The sequence below is a fragment of the Cyprinodon tularosa genome, unplaced genomic scaffold, assembly GCF_016077235.1.
Source record: "Cyprinodon tularosa strain WSP-4 unplaced genomic scaffold, ASM1607723v1 ctg107, whole genome shotgun sequence".
NCBI lineage: Eukaryota > Metazoa > Chordata > Actinopteri > Cyprinodontiformes > Cyprinodontidae > Cyprinodon > Cyprinodon tularosa.
In genome coordinates, this window is record NW_024037860.1 from 4178743 (window position 1) to 4199132 (window position 20390).

The 20390-nt window shown below is 38.4% G+C and overlaps 1 protein-coding gene across 1 annotated transcript; it reads left to right on the top strand.

Annotated features, from left to right (window-relative positions):
• Nucleotides 1-83: 83 nt before the first annotated feature.
• Nucleotides 84-16429, top strand: sdha (succinate dehydrogenase complex, subunit A, flavoprotein (Fp)). Its single transcript, XM_038289720.1, has 15 exons — nt 84-187; nt 2883-2966; nt 3145-3306; nt 3422-3565; nt 3688-3852; nt 3939-4087; nt 4172-4296; nt 6923-7091; nt 7168-7363; nt 7441-7612; nt 7704-7822; nt 7931-8042; nt 8173-8303; nt 15080-15193; nt 15271-16429. Exons 1-15 carry the CDS (start codon nt 125-127, stop codon nt 15355-15357), a joined length of 1992 nt encoding a protein of 663 aa, XP_038145648.1. The 5' UTR covers nt 84-124; the 3' UTR covers nt 15358-16429.
• The last annotated feature ends 3961 nt before the right edge of the window (nt 16430-20390 follow it).

Below are 20390 nucleotides of genomic sequence, written 5' to 3' on the forward strand. Positions count from 1 at the left end.
TATTAGTAAGAAATCTTAGATTCAAAACAAATACCCACCCCTCTTCGTATAGTGGTTCAGTCCAGTCCGACAAAGTATTTCTTCCTCCAGCACCAGCGGAGGAACCAGTCATACTCCAACCAACATGGCGACCGTACGCGCTGCGTCCTGTCTTCTCTCCAAGCGGGTGCTCTCTAACTCGAAAGCGGTCAGTAACCAGAACTGAACATTCAAACATATTTAGGAATATTTTTACATATATATTTTTTGAATATGTGTGTAAGTTTGAGTCAGTATATTTGAGCTGGCAGCAAGTGAAGCTTGCTTTCATAACCGCCGAGTTGCTGCTTGCGTAACCTATTATGTAGCATAGGGTGTCTCAATGTGACACTTGAAGAACATCATTTTATCCATCCCATTTAAGAATAACAGTTCGATTCGACATATGTCACATGTATTATTTAAAAAAAATTGTAACTCTCAGATAATATTTTAAAGAAGAAAAGCACTACAAATTAAAACTTTGTAATCAAACATATAGATGGACTTGCATGATCCTAAAATGAGAACACATTTTATGTGAACACCTGACCAGGACCTGTTTATAAATAAGCAGGACAAATTTTGATATTTGATATCAGTTTTTCAGCAGTTTTAGATGACATTATTTTGCTGAAGCCCATCAGTGTCATCCATCATGAATATTTAACTCCTTTGTTAATCATGAACAGCTAATAAAAATGCAGTTTTCTGATTAAAATTTTGAATTTTGTGCAAAAGGTGTCTCTACACAGCACAGCCATCCAGGGAGGAGAAGGTGCCACTTAAGAATAAAACCAAAACTGCCACCTTTCAAGATGGCGGATGCATTACCAAGATATTTTTATTGAAAACAGGACTTGCTTACAAAACACATACTTATGGATACCTTATCTATTTTATTTCTTTGTAAGATGATGAATATCTTTAAAGAAAACATGGGTTTCATGAGTTATAATCTAGTTACACATGTTGTAATAAAAAGTGCGTAAGACAGTTTTAATTTAATTGTTGTTTCTGTTTTAATGTAGTTGGTTTTATCCCATAAACCATAAATTAAATCTTCTGTTCCATAGCTGCAGGATTCCCTTGTAGGAGGAAGCTTCCCTTTTTTTCTAGCAGTTTTATTTGTCTATATCCTTCTTCATTTCTGTAGGCTTCTATACATGACACTGCTAAAAGGAAGTTCATGAATGATAAATAAAGTGGTCCTAAACCAATAATAGTAATTATTTGTTTTCTCTTTGGGATCAATAAAGTATTGTTTTTATTTAATTGTAAAAAAAACAATAAACCCATCCTAAAAATCAAAGCTATCTTTACTTAAAGATCAAAAGCAAACATCTGTTTTCACAAAAGAACAAAAATCTACCATTAACATCTTTCTACACTGCCTTTGATAATTTAGCATAACAAAACCTAGCTGACGCATTAGTAATTAAAATGCAACACAATAACACAAGACTGAAATATTTTATTTTTTTTTTTACATTTGGCTGATGTAGTTTGCATATCTTGAAAACAACTAAGTCATTCATCCTATTAAAGTTGAGTCTTTAATTGGCTGTTCTTATTTTTGATAAGCAGGTGGGTCAGCCAGTCATGATGCAGAGCAGATTGTGATACATAGACAGGTGACTTTAAACATATAATGCAGTACTTTACAGCTTTTTATTTTCAAAACTCTCAGTAAATAAACATGGGAAACCGATTATGATTAATCAAAATATAATGAGATAAATTATTACATTCTTGTTTTTATGGAAACACTGCATGCTGGGTTTTGATTCTAATGTAAAGAGGGAAAAAAAAAGATTTATAAATATTAACATTTCTGTCCAGTAGACTTGTGTGATTTATTGATTACAGGAATGCATCTAATTCCAACACCCCAGGCTGGGACTGGAGCCTCCACATTTCAAAAATATTTTTTGTGGAGATCTGCAGGATATGTTTCTGTTGTTTAGAAGTTTGTCCTAGCTCTGCTGAATTTGTCTGAATCTGATATTCTTTCTAATAGTCTTTTATACAAAAAGATAAAGAGAAAAACATGCCTTATCTCTTCTTTTGATATACATAATAGTTTTGAATCTAAGAGAAGATTAAGAGATCATCCCTATTTATCCTATAAAACATATTTCTCTTACCTTTATCTTTAAAAAAAAAAAACCTACCGGTAATCAAAACGCTTAATCAGAGCCAAAAATGTGACAGTGACAGACTGTTGTGATCTGGACCTTGAGTTTTTAAACATTTGGGAGTTCCAGGCTTTTACCCCCACAACGAGAGTACCGCAGATAAGGACCCCATATTGGTGACTAGACCACACCTTAAGATTTTATATAATTATTTCACTCTGTATTCTAAATTAACAGTACAGTACAATATATAATATATGTAGTGATTAGTAAACTTAAAGCACTTCTGAGTCGTCTGTAAGCGGTTATCACCCCTCATTAGTTTTAAGTGTTAATTTATTCACTATTTTAAGCTGAATAATTTGTGATGGGATTTAGTTGTGGGAGTGGTGGCCTAGTGGTTAGGACATAGAGCGTGGAATCCTGAGGTTCTGAGATTGAGCAAGACCCTTAACCCCACACTGCTCCCCCGGCGCCACATGATGGCAGCCCACTGCCTCCGATGTGAGATCAATAAAGTTTAATTGTTATTATTCATTTCTATCTTCTGAGAGCAGCACAGATTGAATCGATAACCTTTAATTGTTTATTAAATCAGTGGGAAATGTTGCCAGTATCTTAATATACTAACAAGCCAGCCTCAAACTGTATTGCTGATATTTTTACTGTCGCTGTGTTGATGACTTTAATGTCCTTCATGTGACTCTTTAACTGTTTCGCTGGCAGGTTCCCGCCGCTGCCGTTCAGGGCTACAGAAACTTTCACTTCTCCATCTATGGCAAGAAGAACAATGCCAAAGTAAAAGATGATGTGAGTTCTTCTTTTGTTTAATTGAAAGTCGCAATGATTTCTGTTATCTGGCCTTCATATATTTGGAAATGGTACTTTAGTTAAGTAATAGTACTCTGTGTCTAAAAAGAACTTTGAGTTTTAATGCAAACTCTTTTATTTCCAGTTAAAAACAATGTTTTTCTTTGTCTGCCTTCAGATCTCCACCCAGTATCCTGTTGTGGATCATGAGTTTGATGCCGTGGTGGTGGGAGCTGGAGGAGCAGGGCTTCGTGCTGCTTTTGGCCTGTCGGAGGCTGGCTTCAACACGGCCTGCGTCACCAAGCTCTTCCCCACCAGGTCTCATACTGTCGCTGCTCAGGTACGCTGACGTTATGGTTTATGCTAACGGGAACGCGAGTAATGGTGGCGACACACAGCTGTAAGTAGTTAAAGTTTAGTAGTGGTAATGTTTGGTGAATTATTCCTCTTCTTAGGGGGGGATCAACGCAGCTCTGGGTAATATGGAGGAAGATGACTGGCGCTGGCATTTCTACGACACAGTGAAGGGATCCGATTGGCTCGGAGACCAGGACGCCATCCACTACATGACAGAACAGGCACCTGCAGCCGTAGTGGAGGTTGGATCTTACTCATTTGTGGTTCTGCCCACTGAGGACGATTATAAAGGCTTAATCCTTGATGTTATGCTACTTTAACTCTTCAATTACACGGAGGATTCATGTTTCTTACCTTTTATCAGCTGGAAAACTTCGGCATGCCCTTCAGCCGCACCGAAGAAGGGAAGATCTACCAGAGAGCCTTCGGTGGTCAGAGTCTCAAATACGGAAAGGGGGGTCAGGCCCACCGCTGCTGCTGCGTGGCAGACAGAACGGGACACTCCCTGCTGCATACGCTTTATGGAAGGGTGAGAACGCCAGCGCCCCCTTTGTCGTTTCTGTTAATACTCATTTTACTGCATTTCTCTGCTCATTCTTCCTGCCCTTTGTCCAGTCGCTCCGTTATGACACCAGCTACTTCGTGGAGTACTTTGCCCTGGATCTGCTGATGGAAGACGGCGTGTGTAAAGGAGTAATTGCTCTGTGCATGGAAGACGGTTCCATTCACCGCTTCAGATCTCAGAACACCGTCATCGCTACTGGGTAGGACACTCATTTAAGCTGTAGCTCTGTGTTGTCATGTTAGGAGTGGTGGCGGTGATGAGAGTTTAAAATTCTTTCTTGTAGGGGTTATGGAAGAACATATTTCAGCTGCACATCCGCCCACACCAGCACAGGAGACGGGAACGCCATGGTTACCAGAGCCGGCCTGCCGTGTCAGGACATGGAGTTTGTGCAGTTCCACCCCACTGGTGAGAAATGTATTGGATGCATATTTGCATTCTTATTGTCATAACCTTGCCTTTCTTACTTGGCTGGATAAAGAGCAAGTCATGAAAAAGGTGATTAAATAAGTTTCAAACCTTTGTTCACTAATCAAATGGAAAAGTTGTTGCTAGATTGGATCTATGCAGATTTAATTTGAGGCATTGGTTTAAACCAATGTCGGCAACTGGTTGCATATCTTCAGCTCAAACAAGCATCTGGAGCTGAAGAAGCCAGAGTTGGACCGACGTAATGTCAGATCTAACCTTAATATGGCATTTTAGATAGAGATTCATTAATCCAGTTTTTTCCAATCTGATAGGCCGGCTAAGCGTATCAGTTGATATCAGATACAGTCTGATTCAACTGTTAAATTAAGTATATAACTTGCCGCATGAGTGAAGGCTTTAGACTTGTTAAAAAAGGTAAATAAACACAGATATAAACTTGCTTTATATTATTTATTGAGAAATAAGCAGCAAAAAGAAGTAAATAATGGTTCCATGTAGGGCTGCAACAACGAATCGATAAAAATCGACTTTTAAAAGCGTTGGCAACGAATTTCATCATCGATTAGTTGTGTCGCGCGATTATTGCGTCATCCGCCGCGCCGTCATCACTGCCTCTTGACTGAAAGAGGAAGAAAAAAAAAAAAAAGGCAGAGCGAGTCAGCGCCGCAGGTGCAGTGTTGCCAACTCAGCGACTTTTCAGACCCCTCCAGCGACTATTTTTAAAAAAAAGCGTTCTAGCGACAAATCTGGCAACTTTTTTCGGTGTCACTGGTGGCTTTTGGAGACTCTTACGTGAAAGCATGTATCGTTCCTACTCTGCCGTGGGGCGCCTCCCCCATCCCAACCGCGTTGTCCCTCAGGAGTCCCTCTCAGCGCTGCAGTCAGACCCTCAGCGTCTAGACTGCAAATGAAGCGCGCATGCACCGGGATTGACGGCGCAAATTGATCACAATAATTAAAATAGCCTGCGCTTTGTAAAGCGAAAAAAGTGATAACATGCAACTTTTTTCAAAAGAAATTAACATGGCACGGAACCACCATGTTTGTTTGGTTTTAAAGTGGGGAAACGTAACGTTAGTTTCTCAGGTAGCTCATCTGATGCTTTCCTTACCGTGTTAGTAGGTTACAGACAGGGATAAGATTGGCTACTTATTTTACCTTTAATTTCATTTGAATTAGCTTAAGCAGCGTTTATATTTTCTTTATAAATAAATTAACTTGCAAATTATGAGGGCAAGGCTTTTAAAGTTTAAATCTTCTGGCAAAGTTAAAGTAAAGAAGATCCTACAATTTATGGAAGTAAAGCAGAATAAAATCCAGCAAGATCAGTAATATGTCAATTAATTATCTGCCACATTCCCATGTAAATATCTGTCTTTGGAGGATGTGTTTTTTAGCACCCCTAGTTCTCTCATTTTTATTCCAAATACAATTTATAATTTGAATCACAGGGCTATTTTTATCTCTATGGTTCAGTATTTTCTCAAGCAGCAACTTTAACTGCTGTACTTTCCTGTCTTAAAAGGCAGAACTCTTCTAGTCTAAAAAAACTAATTTGTTGAAATGGGGGGGCCTATTGTTTGAACCCCTTAGGGGCTTTTAAAAACAAAAATGTCTTTTTTTGCGCTTTATGAAACAAAGTACCCTATATTTTGTGGATGTACAGCTACATTTCTCATGTAAGTTTGCGTAGTTTTAACACAAACATTTATTTTTCATATTGCACCAGTACAGTTAACGAGCAACCTGTACTTGTCTGCTTGTTTGTTCTGTCTAAAATGTTTATTTTGGAATAAAGAGGTTAATATAAAAAATATTTTTTGTCCGATTCATCGATTAATCGAAAAAATAATCGTCCGATTCATCGATTTTTAAAATAATCGTTAGTTGCAGCCCTAGTTCCATGTAAAGGTTACTGGACTGGATCTATATCGAATCCCTAATCTATCCAATCCAGCTTAATAGCAGATATCTGATATGTGTGTCTACTTTGTGGAAAAACATTGTGGAAAAACTGTAAATTAGCCATTTTTTTTTATGCAGTAGATTATAAATACTATGTGGAATCAGGAATACACAATTTTCCTCCCAAGTATTTTTGACTGTTTATTAGTTTTCTCTTTGTTTTCTTGCTCTGACCATTGATCTAAAACTGCTTCTTTTTGCTCGTGGATTGGATCATAACTCCGGTTAGACATAGTGTGACAGATGTGCCTCTCACAAGGACTGAAGGTCATCCTTATTTTTGTTCCTGCCAGACATTTGACACCAGGCTCACCAGTGACATTGCGTAATCATGTTATACAGTGACGATGCCAGTGTGGCATTAGCTGTCTGTAAATCTGTATTCATTTTAATTTTATTTATCATTTTAAACACAAACATTGTTCAAAAATTGTTTGCTTGCTTTTTTTTTTATCCTTATGTCCAACTTTCCCCTCCTTTTGTTTAGCCTGTCCTTTCTTCCTTTAATGATATTTCAAATATTAAAATGATAAAGGATAAAAGATGGGGAATTCTTGGGATTGTGGTCTGGTTGACACTGGAGTTGTGGAGGCGCATTTCCTCAGATGGCCATTGCTTTAACTTGGGATGTTTGCAGGAATCTATGGAGCTGGTTGCCTGATCACAGAGGGTTGCCGTGGTGAGGGAGGAATCCTGATCAACAGCGAGGGGGAGCGCTTCATGGAGCGATACGCACCCAACGCCAAAGATCTGGCGTCCAGAGACGTGGTGTCCCGCTCCATGACAATAGAGATCAGGGAGGGCAGGTACGGACAAAAACTATTTGGTTGTTGTAGATGTTTAACAATGAAACGATATCTAACATGTCTTTTCCTTCTATAGAGGTGTAGGTCCAGACAAGGACCATGTGTACCTGCAGCTCCACCACCTGCCTCCCCAGCAGCTGGCGACTAGGCTGCCTGGAATCTCCGAGACGGCCATGATCTTCGCTGGCGTCGACGTTACTAAGGAGCCCATCCCCGTCCTGCCCACAGTTCATTACAATATGGGAGGCATACCCACCAACTACAAGGGACAGGTACGGCCTCTGTTCCGATCCTCCGACCATTAATTAATCTCAACCGTTATTCTGATGGTGATTCTTTTCACTGTCAGGTGATTGATCACACCAATGGCGAGGACAAGGTGGTTCCTGGTCTGTACGCTTGCGGTGAGGCGGCATGTGCCAGTGTCCATGGAGCCAACCGGCTGGGGGCCAACTCCCTGCTGGACCTGGTGGTGTTCGGGAGAGCCTGCGCTCTCACCATCGCTGAGGAGCACAAGCCTGGTGAGGATCTGTTTCATTCTGGGAGAAATTTAAGACACTACACGGTTTCCTTGTTCATTTAACTAATGCTTGTTTTTAAAATCTTTTTAAGGCGAGAAGCTGTCTCCTCTAAAGCCCAGTGCTGGAGAAGAGTCTGTGGCTAACCTGGATAAGCTGAGGTTTGCTAATGGAAGTCTGAGAACGTCTGAAATCAGGCTCAACATGCAGAAGGTGAAACCTTAAATACAGACATCAGTGGACTCTGGATTTGTCACTTCCACACAGGAGCTAAAAGGTGTTCATCAAAGGCTAAGACGCCTGCTTTATTTCTGTGCTCAGGCTATGCAGAACCATGCTGCCGTGTTCCGTACCGGCTCTGTTCTGGAGGAGGGATGTGGAAAGTTAGACGACATCTATCAGAGCATGGAGAAGATCAAGACCTTTGACAGAGGTAGGGACTAGCTTCCATCACGGCTTCTCTGGATCCAGCTGTGTGGTGGTGGTGGTGGTGGGGGGGGGGCTGAAGGAGTTTTTTATCTTTGTTTTTTTTTTCCCTTCTCATTTTTTGTGTTTTGTTTTAGGAATTGTGTGGAACACTGATTTGGTGGAATCCCTGGAGCTGCAGAACCTCATGCTGAACGCTGTCCAAACCATCAACTCTGCTGAGCAAAGAAAGGAGAGCAGAGGAGCCCACGCCAGAGAGGACTTCAAAGTAAGTTCTTAGATTTTCCCTTATTTACCTTAGACCCCTGGAACATCTTTGACTGAGTTTTTATCCATGTTTCTGTTTCCTTGCTCACTTTAAGATGCATTATCTCAGTATTAATTGGCATTATGTCCTAGTGTATTTTCCTCACTTCCTTCTGAAATGATCATATATCTGCTGTCAGTGGAAGCAACAGACATGCTCCCTTATATTTATTACTCTTGCATGTTTATTACCACTGTGTTCTTGGACACAATTAATACAAAAAGAGAAAAAGAAGAAGAATATGGCAATTAGGTTTCAAAATATGTCTCATAATTTTGGCCACTTGGGGGCGCTCATTGATACTTTATGGAGAAACTGAGTTCAAAGCAAAACTAAGTACCTGTTAAAAAACATTCTTCCTTGGACACCTTCACTTTATCAAGCATCATGACCAACATGCAAAATAATGGAGAAGTTATACTTTGGACTATGCTCATTAATCCATATTTATAAAAAAAAAAAAAAAAAAAAAAGCACAATTAGGCTAGATGAGTCTTTAAATGGTTTTGCATTTATAGTTTGTTTGTACTTCTGTTTATTAGCTTTTATAGTTTACCAGCTGTTTCAGGATCAATCGTTAGTGCTAATGTGGCAGAACCTCATTTTTAATGTTAGGGGTCAACTTAGAGGCAGGGTGTGAATTAACTTTAGAGTAAATTTTAGGGTTGCTCATAAAGCATTAACTAAGGTGAAGATCAGTTAATGTAAAGTCCTATGAGTAGAAATACAAACTTGGTAACGTGGTAAAAATTTACCATAGTCTGTCATAGGGTTGTCACGATACTAAACTTTTCAACTCGATACCGATACTAAGGAAAATATTCGATACTCAATACCATTTTCGATACCACAAGGATAAAATTTCAACTGAAATATTTTTTTTTTGTCATTTAAGTTTTTATTGTTATTTTTTCAGGAACAATACAACAAAAATATAAAAGTGGCACATTGTAATTAGATTACAGTAAGTTCAGCAGAGTTAGATCCTTTTACAAATTCAAAAAAATATGTCCAAATCCGGCTTGTTTTATCCTGAGTGTCGTGAATTTTTGATAACAGTCTCTCATATGAAGCAGTTTCTGTCATCATTTTAATCCAGTCTGATGTTTGTGGCTTGTGGGGGCTTTTCCATATTCGTAAAATTAGACGTGCAGCAACAAGAAAACCAGTCACAGCAAACTTGTAAGTGTCCATAGTGAACCCAGGAGGTATAAAACATTTACTGCCAAGCAAACACATTTGTGGTGATGCTGGGATAGGTAAACCAATACATCTTTCCAGATATTTTACAACCTCTGTCCAAAATGGAGCCACCAGGGGGCACTCCCAGAATACATGAATGTATGTGCCAATATCACCATTGCATTTCCAACAGGTGTTCTTCTGTAATAAACCCATTTTAAATAATCTGGATGGTGTAAAGTAAAATCTATGAATAATTTTGTAGTGAATAAATTTGCTTCTTGCATCCCTGGTGGCCCATCCTACATTAGAAACAACATTTTCCCACATATCTTGCATAATATTAATATTAAGATATTTTTGCCAGCTCAGTCTTAAACCTTCACATATTGCACCTTGGTCACCTAAAAGCTTCTTGTAATACATTGATGCAGTTTGGAAATTTTTTGGTAAGTTTAGCCAGGCCTGTAATGGGTTTTCTCCCTGTATATTGCTCAACTCAAAAACTGAACCTACACTACTTCTTATTTGTAAATATTTCCAGAAATCCCCTTTATCTGTAAGATTAAAGGTGTCTCTCAGCATCGCAAATGACATGAAATTGTTATCTCTGTACAAATCCTCAATCTTCTGGACCCCTCCTATTAACCATTTCTTCCAATAAACAGGAGATTTCCCAATACGCACTACTGGGTTGTTCCAAACTGAGGAGTAAGTCTGTTTATATGAGGAGATGCCCAATATTTTGTGAGCCTTATTCCATGCCCATTTAGAATGTTGTATAATTGGGTTATATTGTAGTTCACCTTCAGGCTTATGAGAAAGCAGCTGGATGACTTCAAAAGGAGTTGTTAATGCCCTTTCAACTTTAACCCATCCCTTATCCAAGTCTTGCTTTTTCCAATGCCTGGATAATTTATTCAATTCAAATGCAATATTGTATAATTCTAAATCTGGGAGTGCCATCCCTCCTGTCCCTCTCAGAGCCGAAAGTTTTTTAAGACCAATTCTCGGTTTCTTCCCATTCCATAAAAATTTTTTGATTAGCTCATTATATTTCTTATACCAGGTGTTACTAATAATCAGGGGTACCATCATTGAAATATAATTGAATTGTGGGGCAACCAGCATCTTAATGGTATTAACTTTACCCCACAAAGTAATATTTAATAGTTTCCATTTATCTATATTATTTTTTAAGTTATGGAGCAGTGGTTCTATATTGATTGAGATTATATTATTCAACTCCGGGCTTAATTTAATGCCAAGGTATTTCATACCAACAGGGGTCCATCTAAATTGGAACTGTGAGAGGTGAGTTTGGAAACAGTTCTTTGAGACTGGCATGGCCTCAGACTTCTGCCAGTTGATTAAGTACCCTGATAACCTTGAAAAATGTTCAATTGTTGACAAAACCTCTGGGACTGAAGTGGAAGGATCCCTAATAAGAAGTAGAATATCATCAGCATACAGGAACATTTTATGTTCTTCTGAGTCCTGCACCACACCTTTGATATTTTCATTATTTCTGATTGCCGCAGCTAAGGGCTCCAAAAAGAGGGTGAACAGAAGGGGACTCAATGGGTCTCCTTGTTTTGTCCCGCGTTGTAGTTTGAAAAAAGGTGAAACTAACCCATTTGTTGACACAGCGGCTCTAGGGTCTGCATAGATCACACTAACCCATTTGATTAAGCCTTCCCCAAATCCAAATGCTTTCAGAGTGTATTGGAGGAAGCTCCATTCTACCCTGTCAAAGGCCTTATGGGCATCCAACGACAGGGCCACTACTGGAGTGTCATTATTGCGATTTTGCCACATGAGGTGCAGGAGTCTTCGGACATTATCTGATGATGTCCTTCCCTTCACAAATCCCACCTGGTCCATATGAATTAGGTGTGGCAATATATTTTCCATTCTAATTGCAATGACTTTTGTCAGAATTTTACAGTCTACATTTATAAGACTCACCGGTCTAAAACTGCCGGGATCCATAGGATCCTTATCTTTTTTATGTATTAAGGAAATTAGGGCTTCATTAAAAGTGTCCGGCATTTTCCCCAAATCAAGTGATTCTTTGAAGACCTCCGTCAAAATTGGAGCCAGTTTGTCTGCAAATTTTTTATAATACTCCGATGGGAACCCATCCACTCCTGGCGACTTCGATGGTCTCATGAGAGAAATTGCCTTTTTTACTTCCTCTACTGTTATAGGGCTATCCAAATATGTTTGTTGATCAATTGTCAGTTTAGGCAAGTCAAATTTTGAAAAAAAACCTGTCACACTCTTCAAGATCATGTTTTACCTGTGATTCATAAAGTTTGTTATAGAATTTAAAGAAAACATCATTAATATCACCAGTACTGGTCTTTGGAATTCCTGATTCATCTTTTATGGCTGGTATTGTAAAATTAGCCTCTTTCCTTTTAAGCTGTCTTGCCAAGAGTTTTCCAGCTTTCTCGCCACTCTCATAAAAGTTGGTGTTTAATCTAAATAAAGCATATTCGACTTTTTTGTTATATATGTCGTTTATCTGTAGTTTTAGATCACAAATTTGTCTTAACAGTATCTCATCATAACATTCTGATAGCCTTTTTTCCAAAGTCTTTAGCTCAGTTTCTATTGTATTTATTCTTTGCATTTGTTCTTTCTTTTTTTTTGATGCATATGCAATCAATTTCCCTCGTATATAGGCCTTTGATGCCTCCCAAACAGTACCCACCCTTTCTGTTGAACCCATATTCAACTCAAAGAAATTATCAAGCTCCTGTTCCAAGTACTTACATAGTTCAGTATCCTGTAATAAAGACACATTAAGTCTCCACCTACTCTTTTTGATCAAATCTGGTTCCAAAATCAAACCCAAGTGTACGGTGGCATGATCTGTCAGTGCAATTGGTCCTATTGAACAGTCTGAAACATCTTGCACCAAGTTATTGCTGATTAGGAAGTAATCAATTCTGGAATGAGATTTATGCCTATGAGAATAAAATGTATACTCTCACTCTTTAGGGTTAATCACCCGCCAAATATCTACCAAGTTGAGATCTTTCATCATTAACTCAATAGCCATTCTGTCCTTGGGCTCGACCCTAGAATACGTAGTTTTATCCAAGACCCCATCCACGACCTGGTTATAATCTCCCGCAATTATTGATTTGCTTGTAGATATGTCCCCAATCATTTTGTTTATGTAATGGAAAAAATCTGCATCCTCTTGATTTGGTCCATAAATGTTGCATAGGTTAACCTTCACACCATTGATTACAGCTTCTAAGCATATTACTCTGCCATCAGAGTCTTTGTGCTCTTTTGAAACAGTAAGATTTAGTTTTTTATGCACTAAAATAGCAACTCCGTGTTTTTTTATTAGCGTAGGAGCTATGAAACACCTGCCCCACCCAGTCCCTTTTTAATCTACTTACTTCTGAGTCTAATAAATGTGTTTCTTGTATAAATGCTAATTGAGCTTGTTGGGATTTAATATATGTCAAACATTTCTTAAGCTTTATTGGGTTTTGCAGCCCATTCACGTTCCAGGATATTATTCTTAAACAGTTAGCCATGTCTACCTCTGTGACTTGGTGAAAGTTCTGCTGTTAAATGAAACAACTGTGCCAAAACAAAAACATCCTCTGATGTAAAACCCACATCAGGAAAAATGAACTGAAATAAACACCTGAACACAAAAAAACCCTCCCTCCCCCTCCCTCTCACATAAGAGAAATCCCTCCCATAAACACGGCCCATGAGACACACGAATGATCGCCCAATTGGCCCCCATCCTCCCCTTTTGTCTCTTCTAAACAACACAACTGGTACCATGACAAATAAAATATCCAATATGTGTGTTACCCAAACAATATAATCATAATCCTAACGAAATAGTAAATTACTGGCAAAACTAATAACTTAAATTCTTTCTTTCAATACAGAACCGTATTTGAAGCAATCACCAACAAAATCTACATTTTAACCGGTTTTTACTCACTGTCTGTCATTAAGTCCATAAACCACACCATTCTTGGTGCTCCTCCTCTTCATTTTGAGTGTTGCTTAGAAAGGCCAAGGCTTTACGGTGATCGGTGAATCTCATCCTCTTGCCTTCCCACGTGAAGCGTAGCTCAGCCGGATACGCCAGCGTGAAGCGCACATCCAGCTCGTGTAGTCTCCTCCGTGCGTCTGTAAACTTCTTTCGCTTCTCCGCTGTCTCTCTCGTCATGTCAGGGAAGAACGACAGCCTGCAGCCTCTCCACACGATGACCTCTTTCTTTTTGTACTTCTCCCTTGCCGCGTCCAACACCCGTTCACGTTCAAGGAAACTTAAAAACCGCATCACGATGGGTCTGGGCGGTCTGTCCTCGTCAGGGACTGGTCCAGCGGTGCGGTGGACCCGTTGTAGCTGTGTGCGGTCAAGCTCAACACCGAGCGCCTCAGAGATGATCTGTCTCACACATTCGCCCAGTTTTCCGCCCTCAGACTTCTCCTTCAGGCCAATTAAGCGCAGGTTCTGTCTCCTGTCACGATTAGCGGCGTCTTCAATAGCCTGGTGAAGCTCCTCGCACTTTTTAGCACTTTTTTCTGCAGACGTGCATAACTTGACATTCTCGTCTTCTAGCTGCGAGATGCGGCTTTCCGCTTCATCCAGACGTAGCATAATCTGGTCAACGTCATTTCGTAGCTCTTTGTTAGCTTCTTTTACCTCATTCACCTCTTCTTGCAGAGTTGTCAACAGCTGCCCAACTTTTCCCATTTCCTCCGTGGCTTTCTTGAGAGATTGTTGCATTTCAAGCAGCACACTTGCCTCTGTGGTTTGGCTAGCTGGTTTAGCATTAGCCCCGCTAGTTGTAGCATTAGCACCATGCTTGGCAGACGATGTTCTAGTCGTCATTGCCTCAAAACGGCTGACTGTCCGGCACCGAAACACCTATTGTACCTAAAGACTGAGTATTTGTCAGAAGAGACCGGATTTAAATGCCGGATTTAGATCAAATTGAGGGCTTTGATGAGCAGCTCCAATTCAGGCGACCATCTTGTTCGGTGCTCCCACGTGACCCCAACTGAAATATTTTGATTAATAATTAAAATACAATAAATAAATAAATACAATAAACAATAAGAACAACATTTTGAGGTTGTTTCCTGTGCACAGTATTGAACTTACAAAATTAAAATCAAGTTTTCCTTACTTGGCTATGCTTTGCACACATAACAATGACACTAGCCAAACCGGTTAAGAAACAAAAATAATTCTCAGCAGCTGCAACTGTTACAAAAAAAGTCTGAAACTGAAAAGTGCGTAGAATTATTCAATCACACAGTGTTCAGAAAGTGCATTTTCCTCTATTCTGCACTTTAGATGAATGACTGTTTAGGTGCGACTGGTACTCGATACTTTTGAAAATGAGTATTGTATCCGGATACAACGTTTCAGTATCGATACTTTTTTTGAGTATCGATACTTTTGACAACCCTAGTCTGTCACCATGGTAACCTAAGCTGCACATAGCTTACTTCCTGTCTGGCTGCTCTCTAAATCCGCCACCTTTATGTTCCAGGATCGCATCGACGAGTACGACTACTCCAAGCCCCTGGAAGGTCAACAGAAGAAGCCCTTCGATGAGCACTGGAGGAAGCACACCATGTCATACGTAGACCCCAAGACCGGAAAGGTATGCTTTCTCCGTTTATTCAGATTTCAAAATAATCTGTGATGTCTTAACACACCTTTCATTCTGCCCGCTAACAGGTGACGCTGCGTTACCGCCCGGTTATTGACCACTCTCTGAACGAACAGGAATGTGCCCATGTTCCTCCTGCCATCCGCTCTTACTAAGAAGATCTCAGCCCATCTCGTCCTAAACAGAAGGATAATTAACTGTTATTTAAGATGAAAAAAAAAAAGCCTTTTTCTTTTAACAGAGAAAACGGTTCATGTTGCACATTTGTAACCATGTAGAGTTGCTGATTATAAAACCTGCCAGTTTCAGATCTTGGTGTCACATTCCTGTTTCTGTCCTCCATGCGTGCTTAGCCCGATATCTATTAGCAAGGGTAGCGTGGCCTCACATACACACACCGCCTGAGCTCTGTTATTGTAGATTGTAGAAACTCTGACAAGTTAAGGACAGGAGAATAAGTAACAGAAGAAGAAAAGTGAAAAGCGTAAGCTTCTCGTTTTAAACACTTTTGAAATTCTCTGCTTTTTGTTGAGTGAAGACACGGTGAGAATAGATGTAATTCAACAGGCCTACATCTCTGAAAGAGCAGGAAGTATGTAAATATTTCAGAAATGTATAATGAATATGCTGAGTTTTACTGTATGCACCATTTAAAGCATCTCCTCTCTTTGGGCTGCATGTGCTTAATGTTTTGGTCTCCTCACAGCTTCTGTAGCTAATTTAATGAGCTAAAGTCCTGGACTTAAGCTTTCTGCAGTATCTCACCATGAATGTTAACTCTATACTAGCTGTTCAAATATCTTCCACCCGATTTTCACCTCAGCTAATAGAACAATGGCTCCTGTTCTACACTCTGTTATTGTTACTCCTTTGAAGGGTATTTTGCAGAAAAGGTAGTGTCTCTATCAGAGGAAGCAGCAGGACTAGGGTCCTATTCAAAAGTCAGAAAGTTGTTGATGTGAGGGGATTGCATTAGCCCTGAGCAGATGTACTCCAGATCCATTAAGTCTTCATATTAAAGGTGGAAATAAAAGCCGTTTTTTTGCCTTAATGCAAAAAAAAACAAAAAAAACATGCATTGTTCCTCATGTTTTGAATTTGTTAAAGGGTGACTTAATTTATTTTCTCGTTTTGCAGGGAAAAATGCCTTCATTCTAATTATTTTTTTTCTTCATTTGTATACGTTTTCATATATTCAATAAAGTTTGTGCTATGCATTGAAACAAATTGGTTTTACCTTGTGGGATGAACTGGGTTCAGCAGTGGGGCTACTTTTGCAGTGTCAAGCTTGTTCTGTATGTTTATGTATAATTCTGGTAATGAATCCATATTCATGATCTATGCAGAGCTCAATCGATGTGTGATGCCTTGATCAGCTTTTGATTCAGGGTCCCACCTGCTACCTCATGCTTTTTTTAACATACTGTCCATTTAGACATTTTTTGGCAACTAGTATGTATTGAGCTGACTTCAAGGCAGTGTGATACATAATTCAGTAAATGCACATCACTTGGAAAAGATTCTTTTTTAAAGTAATTTTGTTTTATTCTGAGTTAAAGATTGCTGAGTTTAGGTTTGCTGGCATTAAACTGATAAGGGAGTGCAGTGTTCAAGGAGCAGCCTACCCAAAAACCTGCCAGATGAACTACACCAATAATGTGCCAGTCTGGTTTTGTAGGAGATGGTACATTGCAGATCTACATTCCCTTCTGTATTATGATCTATTTTTTCACATGTAACACTTTTTTTTAATAGCATAAATATCAACCCTTTCACAGAAAAACAGTAAAATGTGTGTTTCGTATTTCATTTTGTTTTTAAAAAAAAATCGGCAAAGAAATTATAGCTTCTTTTCTTACCTAAAATATGTAACATTGTTCGGAAATTAAAATATTCACAAGTCAAAATTGCTTAGAAATAACTTTATACTTCAGTGACTCTTTAAACAAAGTACCCTCCTCCATGTTTTCCCTGCTTTCTGATCTCAGGAAGAAAATTATAGTTCACAGGCACTGACTGAATGAAAGTGTGTGCCTTATACACCACTCCCGATTCAATCTCAGTTCCGGTACTTAACCTGTAATGGATCTCTTGGCTTCTGTACAGTTTTAATACATGGCATTCATTTAATTAAACAGTAGTAAACCATCCAACCTGAAGACTATACAGTGTGGAGCTCAACCAGCTAGAGAGATTATATTAACCAAAGTATTTTATTTAACTTTGTTGGGCAATGCAGCAATAAATCTTCACAAGTTGTTGAGATGTTCTCTTTTGAGAATCAAACATCTGACTCAATTTGTGATAATGGTTTAAAGGAAGGAAATGGAATCTGGAAAGTTTTCCATTAAAACTAGAACCAAGTAACACTGTTATCCACAAGCTAATGGCCACACTTATGAAAAACAGCATCTTCTTTTCAGGAAGTTCAGTGACAGTGAGGACCCAAATAATTTGGTCTAATGGACAAAAAGGTGCAGTTTAGCTGGTCTAAACACTAAGATAATGTAGAGGGGAAAAAAAGTAATTAGTTTACCCCTAAATGGAAGATTTAAGGCTCATATCAGGCAATTTTTATTCAAATATTGTCTTCAAGTTCTTATTTCATATGTCTAAATATATCACTTGTTTAATTATCATATATATAAATCACAACTAGTGTTGTGCAGATGCCATTTTTTGCCCTGATACCATCTGCTTGAAATTGATGTGTGTGTATATATGAAGAACTGCATACTGCTTGGATGTAGAATTACTGCCATCATGGCTTTGTCAAGCTGCTGCCTATCTTTGTGAAGCAGGAAAAAGACTAAAGCAAAGTGAATCCAGTAAAACTTTATATTGCCTACCTGGAATGGGTGACAATAGTTTTGGCTCTCAAAATGGTATCGGTGCCCTATTTGTTGGTACTCGCCGATACAGATGCCACCATTTTAGTTCATTATCGGTGCCCTGTCGGATACTGGTATCAGTGCAACACTAATTACAACCATATAGTATAATTATACACCTAATAAAAGGGTAATTCTCTCTTAGCTAATAGTTACATTTCACCTTCAATGAAAAAGGGGTCTATGTTGTTATCCTGTTTAAAAACTAGATGTCTAGATGCATTGTTTATGGAGTCTGTTTTCGTGATTTCATCATTTCCAGGGGTTAGTTCATCAAACAGTATGTGCAAAGATCTAGAGGAATATTACAGTTTTATGCACGTAGAGTCTTTCTGATCTTATTTGGTTCCCCTGTATATATGAAAAGAGATTATTTCCCACCTACAACACCCTGAACAACATCCTGACCCATGTAATGACTTAGTTTCTTAAGCTCTGATGGTTTAGGAAGGAATTTCTGCCTGAAAATAATTAATTAATTAATTAAACTAATTAAATCAAATGTCACTCCAAGTTATGAAGTGGTTAAATAATACTTTTCAAGTGGAACCAGTATTGTAAATGTCATCATTCCTGGCTATGTGCTTGGGGTTGTTGTCAGACTGGAAGACCCAGCCTCGACCTCTCATCTTCAATGCTCTAACTTGGGGAAGGAGGTTGTTCCCCAAAATCAAGAGAAGAAAAATCTAGAAATTCCACAGGAAAACATAATGATTACAATGTCATATTCAAACTAGTCAACCAGACAGATTCTTTTACAGATTGAAATCCGGTGCAGTTAACAAAATCGATAAATAAACTTGTAGGAGAAGTCCGAAGTGCCAGAATACTCTATACTGGAGACCTGTTAATTAACTGCAGAGACAGCGTTCAGCAAGGCAAAGATTAACAAGACTGAGGGGGAAGAGTTCAGTGCAGCTTGGTGGAGAACAAAAAGATTAGCAGGGGATTCATTGGAGGAGTTCCTCTAACAACGATGTGAAAGGTATGCTGTAGAGCACAAATATGGAAAATGTGGGAAAGAAGATAAAATCAAATGCTGTAACTGTGGTGGAGAACATACTGCTGCATATAGCGATTGTGAAGTGAGTAAAAGATCTGAAGAAATTAGAAAAGTTAAATTAGAGCTTGGAATAACTTATGCTGAAGCTGAAAAAAGGATCCCATCGGTCAGAAAAACCCAAACCAACAGTTAAGCAAATAAGTTCAAAACCTCTGGAGCAGCATCCCAAATTGAAGATTTATTGATAGTAAAAAAAGAAAGATTTTGTTCTTTTCATGGTTGAAGTGATCAATTGTAGTGCTCAGACAACAAGGGAAAACCGAACAAAATCTAAATAATAGTGAAAGCTGGAGAAAAGTATCTTGACGTTAGAGATGGGAAATGGTTAAAAAGCATGATGGGAAAACGAGTAAGACCATCAGAAACTGGCAGTGATGATAATTTTGAGATAAATTATGAGGACTAATGTGATTAAGTATTTATTATGTTGGTTAAGTTAAACAGTTTGGAAAGATATATATATTTTTTAATCATTATTGTTTTTCTTTTCTGGGGGTGAGTCTTGTTTTCTGTTTCCTTGCTTAACTCCTTATCAGTTGGTGGCGGTAATGAACCTTTAAGTTTGCCAACCGCCATGAAACTTTCAACCGCCATGAAACACAAGAATTTAAAGGCAGACTAACAGATCTTTAAGGGTCAGAATTCTAGCTGATAGTCGGGTTCTTAAATATTTATTTGCAACTGTATCATACAAAATAATAATTACAAAATTATACATTGTGACTCCTGGATATTTGTTTTTTTTAGATCATGCCTCTCACAGTGGCCATGCACCTATGATGACAATTTCAGACCGCTCCATGATTTGTAAGTGGGAGAACTTGTAAAATAGCAGGGTTCTCAAATACTGTTACAGCAGAGCTATACAGTATATACTGTATATATATATATATATATATATATACGTTATATATATATATATATATATATATATATATATATATATATACTGTATATATATATACTGTATATATATATTATATATATAAAAATATATATATATATATATTATATATAAATATATAATATATATATATATAGTGTATAGTTCTGCTGCAACAGTTATGTAATTAGTAAAATGTGGATATTGTAAAAGTTTTATAAAGTTCTTTGAAGCAATTCTACATATGGTAGTTAAGATGAGGAGAGGCTGGGTTGAAACAAGATTAAACCGGAAGTTTTTTTTAAATGATCGATCAACATTCAGAATTATTTCCAACTTTATTTATGTTCC